The 9,177-nt window shown below is 36.5% G+C and overlaps 1 protein-coding gene and 1 pseudogene across 1 annotated transcript; one reads left to right on the top strand and one right to left on the bottom strand.

Moving 5' to 3' along the window:
* Window positions 1-5,166: 5,166 nt before the first annotated feature.
* On the top strand, window positions 5,167-7,280 carry LOC120197059 (indole-3-acetic acid-amido synthetase GH3.6-like). Its single transcript, XM_039198693.1, has 3 exons — window positions 5,167-5,525; window positions 5,620-6,548; window positions 6,636-7,280. Exons 1-3 carry the CDS (start codon window positions 5,209-5,211, stop codon window positions 7,220-7,222), a joined length of 1,833 nt encoding a protein of 610 aa, XP_039054624.1. The 5' UTR covers window positions 5,167-5,208; the 3' UTR covers window positions 7,223-7,280.
* Window positions 7,281-8,135: 855 nt separating this feature from the next.
* On the bottom strand, window positions 8,136-9,177 carry LOC120197023 (annotated as a pseudogene).

Raw genomic sequence — 9,177 nt, 5'->3', positions numbered from 1 at the left:
CACAAAAATTAATTGAAAATAATTAGTATAATATTTTTTTTTTCAAATAATCATAATAAACAATAAATAAAAAAATTATAACAAAATTACCTTATAACGAAAAATCGCACGAATTTCTAAATAAAATATGAGAAGATTGCCTGAATTATTGACTCGTTGACGGAATTGTTGTATTAATTTATAAGTTGAGAGGAGAGATGTGAGAAATTAACCGGCGGAGAATGGTATTTATAGCGAGGAAAGTTATACAAAACGCGGTACCTGCCCCGCGCTATATAAAATTATGTCAGGAGTAATGGTATGTCGCGGTACCTGCCCCACGCTATATAAAATTATTAGGAGTAAAGGTATAGCGCGGTACCTGATCCGCGCTATACCCCTACGTGGCGTATAGCGCGCTGCAGGGGCCGCGCTATACCCACGTGGCGCCAGCTCACCGTATAACGCGGTGCATGGGGCACGCTATACCCCACGTGACGTCAAATCATCGTATAACGCGGTGCAGGGGGCGCGCTTTACTGCTAAGGGTATTAGATCGAGAAATATAATCTGACCGGTGTTAGATCGGTAATATTACCGGTCACCGGTGATATATCGGGAAAATCGCCTTCTGTTGGACTGCTGGATATGAGATACCGCATGATATTGGGAATCGCTCGAGGCCTTCTATGTCTCCACCAAGATTCAAGGCTGAGGATAATTCATAGAGATCTAAAAACGAGCAACATTCTACTAGATGAGGAGATGAATCGAGAAATCTCCGATTTTGGGACGACGAGGATTTTCGGTGACTAAGAAACTTCTGCAAACACAAATAGAGTAGTTGGAATTTAGTAAGCTTTGCCTTTACTTGAATGTGATTCTACAACAATTACTTGAATGTGATGCTACATGTTCTCCAAGTACGCACTAGTCTGACTTTTCTCTGTCAAACCAGACGCCTCCAACTTCGGTGTTGTTGTAATTGAGATCATCAGCGGGACGCGGACACCGTGCGAGACTTGCAAAGAAGAGCTTCTAAAGTGTCTAAACGTAGTGCTGTTGTGCGTTCAAGAAGCTCCAATGATCTTCCCACCAAGTCGCAGGTATTTTTCAGGCTCGACAGCGGAAACGCATCGGTTCCACCTCCGAAACAACCTGCATTCATAGTCCGGCGTTGCTCTTGCCCCTTCTAGTAAAGCTTCTTCGTCTATCTCCAGATACGATTTTTTGTTTCCAACCAAACATGATCTAACATGGAAACTATAAATGTCAATTCTTATGTGAATTTGAAAATTTAATTTGATTTGTACAAACTTTGTTGAGAGATCTTTTCATTGTATAGCCATTCACAATCTTCTAAAATGATTTAAAGGTTAATATTAATTCAATCTGCCAATTGGAATTTGAAAGGTCTAACCAAAATCTATCTAATTTCCTGAGCCTGGCTAAAGATGATTCCAGTGTGATTTTTATTATTTTACTTGGAGAAAAATCCACAAATATTGACCAAGGTGGCGAAAAATGCATGCAACTGTTTTTGAAATAATCACATGCGGACGCCTTAATACACGGTTAAGGAAATGTGTTACCGATTTTGTTATTATTTTTTTAACAAAACCGGTAAAAAAAAATACCAGAAACATTATTATTTCTACCGATTTTTTTTATTATTGTGCACTTTACCGGTTTTGTTAACATATCTAATAATGCGCTACCTAAAACATTATTTTTTTCTACCGATTTTATTATTATTGAGCATTTTACTGGAAATATTAAAAAATATTAATGTTTTATGTATAAATAATAATATTTTAGATAAATTTTTTATCAATTTTGTTAAAAAAATTAATAACAAAACTGATAACGTATTTATTTTACAGTATAACTTCCCGAAAATTCTCCAAATACACAGTGCACGTAAAAGAAAATCTCCAAGGCTGACGATGGTGAAACAGGATATGGTTCTGGGTATGACAGACATGACAAAAATTCATCAAATCCATGGTCTCTAGGCAGGGAGACAAAGGGTATTACACGAACAACATTAACATGATAATCTTGAGAAAATTTAAAATACAATTTATTAATATAAGGTTAAAAACGATATAAATCAATTACAATCGAAAAGATTATTAAAAATATAATATTTTAGGTTGGATAAAAAATATATTTTTATAATATTTTTAGTTACATGTCATAAACTCCCACAAAGTAATTTTTTTATTATAATCGAAAATATTATAAATTTATACTATTTTTAAAATTAAATATGATAACATTTTAAATTAAAAATCATCTTAAAATAACCATAAATTAAACTGTCGTAAAACAAGCCTACATCATAATCATGCCTTCCTCTCCCCCCACTTTATACCATCAAACACAATGATTTATTGGCCTCCTTTTTCTTTTGTTCTATATGCGGCAATCTGGAATCCATTTCGTCAAGTAAAAATTACATTTCAATCACTCAATTATATGTTTGATAATAATTGAAATATTTTCTAAAAGAATATTATAATTAATTATTTATTTAAAATATTATTATAAAATTATTGCTGCGGTTAAAATTTAAAAAGATGTGTAAGGAGACTTGCTATAATAATTTAGCCTTGAAAATGTATATATTTTATTAATTTAATTTTAATTTAAAATAATTCAATAAAATTAACATTTTCATATATAAAAATTCTATTAATTTAATACTTTTTATGATATTATCAAATTAAATAGGTCCACCGAATCAAAACAACGATAGGATAATTAATTAACTACATTCTACCATTAAGTAACAACAAGTTAATGCTAATATGTTATTATGCAAGGAAAATGATACGAGGTAAATTTATTGATCTTTTTTAATATGATCAAATTAATAGAATGTTCAAGTTTAAGGGATTGAAATTTTTATTATAACAGGTCATGTCACTAATTCGTCTAATATTTAACGATCAATAATCTATTTATAATAATATTTTAATTAAATAATTAAATTAAAATATTTATTATTGAACACATAATTGAGTAACCGTAAGTGCATTTTATCCTTTCTACCCTTCTCTCTTTTACATTTCCTCCTGCTTGGCCCTCTTTACCTTCTTAAGGGTTATTTTGCTTATGCGGGGAATTCTTATGAATTAACAAAACGAAACTAGAAATCCCGTAATCTACTCCGCAACCTAAGAACACCACCTTAGAATATGCAGGGTAAACTACATGTTTAGTATATAAATTATTGTTTATGCTTTGTTTTGGTACTCAAATTTTATTTTTTTTTTAAATAATACATATTGTTTAGGTTAGGTTTCAATTTGATATCCCATCGTTAAAAAATTAACAAAACTACCGACGCGACATTTTTAATAATGATGTGACGTTATTTTATGGTGACACATCAACATTACAATTAAAATTTTTAACGTCAGTGTTGAAGAATAAACTAAAATATTAAGTATAATTGTAAAAATATATAAAATTTAAGTATTAAAATAAAAATAATAGTTTAAATATTAAATATGTACTTTACCGTAATATATTTTGTGATTCAATGTTATAATCTCTATCGAAATTCACCGTTAGTACCTGATCGTACTTTAGAGGAGCAGGCAGACAATGAAGTGAAACATGTAAAGCAACATGCTCCTCACAACAAGTCACAACATGTTCCTGCAAGGCCCCATATGGCAGCCAATTTGCTTGCATGAAAGGACAGCGACGAGACATATCTCCACTCTCAACCTAATACACAGCTTTATGTTTTGGATTGTCCAGAAATGTGCTTTGTTATCTAACTTGCCAGAATATTACTGTTATTGGAATAACCTGATTACCGGTTGCAGACCCTAAAACATCTTCAATTTTAGGGTCTACTTGAATGATTATTTTGAGAATTGTCCGTCTAGTTCAGTCGGTAGAGCACAAAGCTTTTAACCTTGTGATTGTGGGATCGAGTTTCATTGAGGGCAATTCATAACGGAAGTCTTCCACGGAAGCTGCTCTCAACCTAGCGTTGGAATCAACCTACTACTCTACCTCCCTTTATCTCATTACATATGGGAATATGGTCAGCTTTAAAGGACTATTTTAAACAATCAATCATTGCCCATATTAACACACAATCAAATATGAAAAACAAAATTGATGAAAAGACAAGTCCAGAAGCATGTTCTTTTTGAGCAATGAAAAAAGTATAAAATTATAAAAATTTGGGATACGTCACAAATTCTACCACCCCCGCATATATCGGCCCCCATACGTGTGCATATGATATGATAAATCCAATAAAAGCTGTATTGGGAAAAGGATCTGCATTTCTCTAACCCTACGCAGTCTCCGAAATAGAAGTGAAAATCAATGCATGATTGTATTTGCATGTACATGATAATTGAGTGGGACTGCAGATTGTATTAACATCATCAATCAATCAACACCGACGTCTAGCTTGCAGCTGCATTTTCATTACATTTATGTATGATATTAGATAGTATATGCTATATAATCCCATTGGCAAGCCTACTAGTTAGCTAGCTAGTTAGGCACCAAGTTCTGTAGTAGTTATAAACTTTATGGACAGAACACTATCTTTCATTTTTAGAAATGGATATGAGTGGGATTAGGTCATATTTTTTTATTGAGTGGACGAATATTATTATTTTTGGTCAATTGATTCGACCCGAGTTTAGGACGGATTCGTTTGATCTAAATTTTGTAGTAATTTTTAGGGTAAAAATCTACACTTGCATCTAATCCGGCCCAATGCAAATATGTATATAATTTTTTATTCAATACAATAAGGATCTAGTTAGAAAAAAATTATAGAGAGATATATAATTATCTTTAAATATATAAAATACAATTATATTATTATCTCTGACTTTATAAAATCGAGTCGAAATATGTTAAGATCGGATATCATGTACATCCTTTTTATAGAATCGAGTCAGAATCCCAGTACCCAAACACTTTAAAACAATGCAAGTCCTATCACTTGCTTTCCACGGTTTCCCACCATTTTATTATCTCTTTAATCTTCGTTTACGATTTTATCCTTTTTTTGTTTTTTATTTCTTTTGTCTTGTGCATTGATTTGTTTGATTGAACATTTTGCAGAGATTAGTGGGTTACACATTGGCCTATATATATCTCCCTTGCTCTCTCCATTTGATGCATAAAATTAGTATTTTCAATACTCATATTATTATTGCTTTTATTCTGCTTCAAAAAGCCATGTCAGAAGCTCCCAAAGCCTTATCCGATGATGATATCGTCGTGGAAAACAATAACAAGGCGTTGAAGTTCATCGAAGACGTTACTGTTAATGCTGATGAAGTGCAGAAGCGAGTTCTATCCGAGATTCTCACTCGTAGTGCCGATGCTGAGTACTTACAGCGGAACGGCCTTAACGGGTGTACCGATAGAGAAACATTCAAGAAGGTGATGCCGGTCATAACGTACGAAGATTTGAAGCCGGATATCGAGCGTATCGCCAATGGCGATACGTCACCGATTCTTTGCTCCCAACCCATATCAGAGTTCTTAACAAGGTCAGTCCATGGTATGTAACTATTTGATTATGTTGTTATTTTTTGAACTGATCATGAATCGTGGCGTTTGCATGGGATTGTTTAATGGTATTAGCTCGGGTACATCCGGCGGGGAGAGGAAACTGATGCCGACGATCGACGACGAACTCGAGAGGAGATCGTTGCTATATAGCCTACTGATGCCGGTAATGAGTCAATTTGTTCCGGGTTTGGATAAAGGGAAGGGAATGTATTTCTTGTTTGTGAAATCAGAAGCCAAGACCCCGAGTGGACTCGTGTCTCGTCCCGTTTTAACGAGTTACTACAAAAGCTCATATTTTAAGGATAGGCCTAATGATCCCTACACCAATTATACGAGCCCCAACGAAACAATTCTCTGCCTAGATTCTTACCAGAGCATGTATTCTCAGTTGCTTTGTGGTATTTATCAAAACCGAGAAGTCGTTCGGGTCGGCGCGATTTTCGCTTCCGGTTTCATTCGAGCAATCCAGTTCCTCGAAAAACATTGGAGTCTACTCTGTAGAGATATTCGTACCGGAACTATCGACTCGAAAATCACCGATCCTACTGTAAGGGAAGCCGTCTCGAAATTCTTGAAACCAAACCCCAAGCTTGCTGATTTTGTCGAAGCAGAATGTACCAAAGGGTCATGGAAAGGGATCATAACTAGACTGTGGCCTAACAGTAAGTATATAGATGTTATTGTTACTGGTACCATGTCTCAGTACATTCCTGCACTAGATTATTACAGCGACGCCCTGCCCCTCGTTTGCACCATGTACGGGTCATCCGAATGTTATTTCGGAATCAATCTCGAACCGCTTTGCAGTCCTAGTGAGGTTTCCTACACCCTTATCCCCACCATGGCGTATTTCGAGTTCTTGCCGGTATCTAGGAAAAATGAGCTAACGGGTTCCGTCTCTGAATCAACGGCCCTGAACGATGAAGAAAAAAAAAAGCTCGTCGATCTTGTCGACGTGGAACTGGGACGAGAGTATGAGCTTGTTGTCACAACATATGCAGGTAATGTAGGGCCTTGAAAACATATAATTGATTCAATACATTATGTTTTGTGTGTGTTCTGAACGGGGAAATGTTTTATGTTGGCAGGTCTTTATCGATATCGAGTTGGAGACATACTTCGCGTGCCCGGATTCAAGAACAACGCCCCGCAATTCAACTTTATATGTCGGAAAAACGTTGTTCTCAGCATTGATTCCGATAAAACCGATGAAGTGGAGCTACAGAACGCTGTGACAAACGCTGCAAACCAACTCATGCAATTCGAAGCATCTTTGGTGGAATACACCAGCTACGCAGACACATCGGCCAGTCCCGGTCATTACGTGCTGTATTGGGAAATAAGTGTCAAAGATGCAACTTTGATCCCTCCGTCGGTTTTCGAGGATTGTTGCTTCACCGTCGAAGAATCACTTAATAGTGTCTACCGGCAAGGGCGAGTTTCGGACAAATCCATCGGGCCGTTGGAGATAAGGGTAGTGGAGAATGGCACATTCGACTTGCTCATGGACTTTGCTCTAACCCAGGGTGCATCAGTAAACCAGTACAAGACACCGAGGTGTGTCAAATATGCTCCCATTATCGAGCTTATGAATTCGAGAGTCGTTTCGAGTTATTTCAGTCCGAAATGTCCGAGATGGAATCCGGGTCACAGGCAATGGTGCACTCAAAATTGAAGGAGCATTGAACATCCTTTTTCTGTAATGATAGCAATGGAAAGAACTGTTTCACTTCATTTAGAATGAATGGTAAAAGTGCATTCGATTTGTTTATGTTTACAAATAATCTCGCTTATGTGGTTCTCTTTTTCTTTTATCTTTTTATATTTTAAATATTGATGAAGGTAGATATTAATTTGAATGCATGGTAAATTTTAGAGTTCAAATGATAAAGTTTAAAGATCTTAAGGACTAGTGACTTATTTTTAACATTTATCTTTAATTTGTGAGCACTAGAGCTACTAACAGGAATATAGATGAATATGTTTGCGAATGATAAAGGAATCGAATATGAAAATGAACACCTTAAAAAAATAAATAAATTAATACGAACACGATATTTAAATTTTAACCAATCCAAATTGAATATGAACACCTTTGAAAATAAACTAACTAATACAAAGAAACCTTAGTTCAACCTGTTTCATTTACACGCCTAGCCACAAACTTCATAGTACTTGCTAATATCGTTTACTGTATAGAAAAAGTCCTCTAAGATCCCTGTGTTATAGCACGGATTACATTTTGGTCCTGGACATCAGAAAAACCAACATATTTGACACACAGTAGACTTCTATATCAAAGAGAAACATAGAGGCTGCTAATGGAACCTCATTCATCTGGAGATGTTAGGAAGCTCATCCAATTCAAAAGCTTGTGATATTTCATGGATCACAAACTTCTTCGATTCAAAGATATTCGGTGCAACGATCTTAGCTTCATTGATCATCAATTCTCGTGTATTTTTGACGCCCTCGGATACCTGGAGAAGATGACCGGGAACTAAAGTACTCAGCGATGCATTCGCAGGTAAAGAAGCAAGTTCCATGTAGGTGAGTTTCCGAGGCACTATGTGTAATCTAACTATCTTCTAGAGCAAAGCCGAAGCAGACGCCACAAACGAAAACTCCGGTGGGGCAAAGACGGTAACAGAGTTCAACTTCATTTTGTCATAAAGAATCCCATCAATTACAGAGTTCAGCCCGATCGCGAACAAAACGAACCCCTTCGAGCTTAACAGACGGATGACATGCGTCCATTCAACGAAGTTCTTGGTGTCGACAACTTCCGAAACTAAGCTAAGGGGCTGTTTGTTTACTTCAGAATGATTAAGCGTTAAATGATTCAAATACTGAATGATTCAAAGGCTCTAAATAAATTAACTCTGAATGTGACATACTGTTTGATAATGACTCTAAATCATTCAGAATGTACTTCTGTGTTGAATCATTCAACACTGTTTTGTTGAATCAATATGCACTGAATGCTTTCATTAAGAGACAAACAAACCGCCCTAAGATTAGAATCGCAAATGGGGGCTTGAATATGATCCCAACCCTGGTTAACATACCGAGGATCCATCCAAGAACGCCATGAATCATCAAAGGGCCGTCAAGAAAGATATCGGGATGCGAAACCAACACGCGATTGATCTCGACGAGTCTTTCTTTATCATCAACCTTTGTTAAAGCCACGTTCTTGCCGTAGAACAATGTGGGGATGCAACTACCTTTGTGTTTCTTCAAGAGTTCTTTCATGGGAAGCTGAAGAGGAGAGGCGTGGTACTGAAAAAGATGCTTCAAGAGCCAAGAAGCGTGGGAAGCATTTGCGATGGAAGAGTCCGGGATGGCGAAGATGGTGGAATGCGGCGAGGAGATGAAGATTTCGGGGGGTGATTTGGAGGAGGTTGAAACCCGATTTTCTTAGAGCGGTGGAGGCGTCCAAAAGGAGTGGGGCAATGGCGGATTTGGTCGGAAGGGATTCGTCCCTGGATAGTGAACGTAGGGCGGTGGAGATGGCGAGGAAAGCTAGAAGAACCGAGATGGTGAAGTAGACTGGCGCGCGCCACCAGTTCGAGGAACAAGCCATTTTTTTTTTCTGATGTGGGAAGTTGATTGCAAGGCAAAGTGGGA

Source organism: Hibiscus syriacus, unplaced genomic scaffold (assembly GCF_006381635.1).
Source record: "Hibiscus syriacus cultivar Baekdansim isolate YM2019G1 unplaced genomic scaffold, ASM638163v2 tig00117040_pilon, whole genome shotgun sequence".
Classification (NCBI taxonomy): Eukaryota; Viridiplantae; Streptophyta; class Magnoliopsida; order Malvales; family Malvaceae; genus Hibiscus; species Hibiscus syriacus.
The sequence above is the reverse complement of the archived record's forward strand: the minus strand, read 5'-3'. Positions and strand labels throughout refer to the sequence as shown.

Bases quoted from the DNA above. Each gene is read 5' to 3' on its own strand.
- LOC120197059 (XM_039198693.1), top strand. From the start codon at position 5,209: ATGTCAGAAGCTCCCAAAGCCTTATCCGATGATGATATCGTCGTGGAA. The intron at 5,526-5,619 runs GTCAGTCCATGG...TAATGGTATTAG, and splicing joins ATATCAGAGTTCTTAACAAG to CTCGGGTACATCCGGCGGGG. The intron at 6,549-6,635 runs GTAATGTAGGGC...TTATGTTGGCAG, and splicing joins TGTTGTCACAACATATGCAG to GTCTTTATCGATATCGAGTT.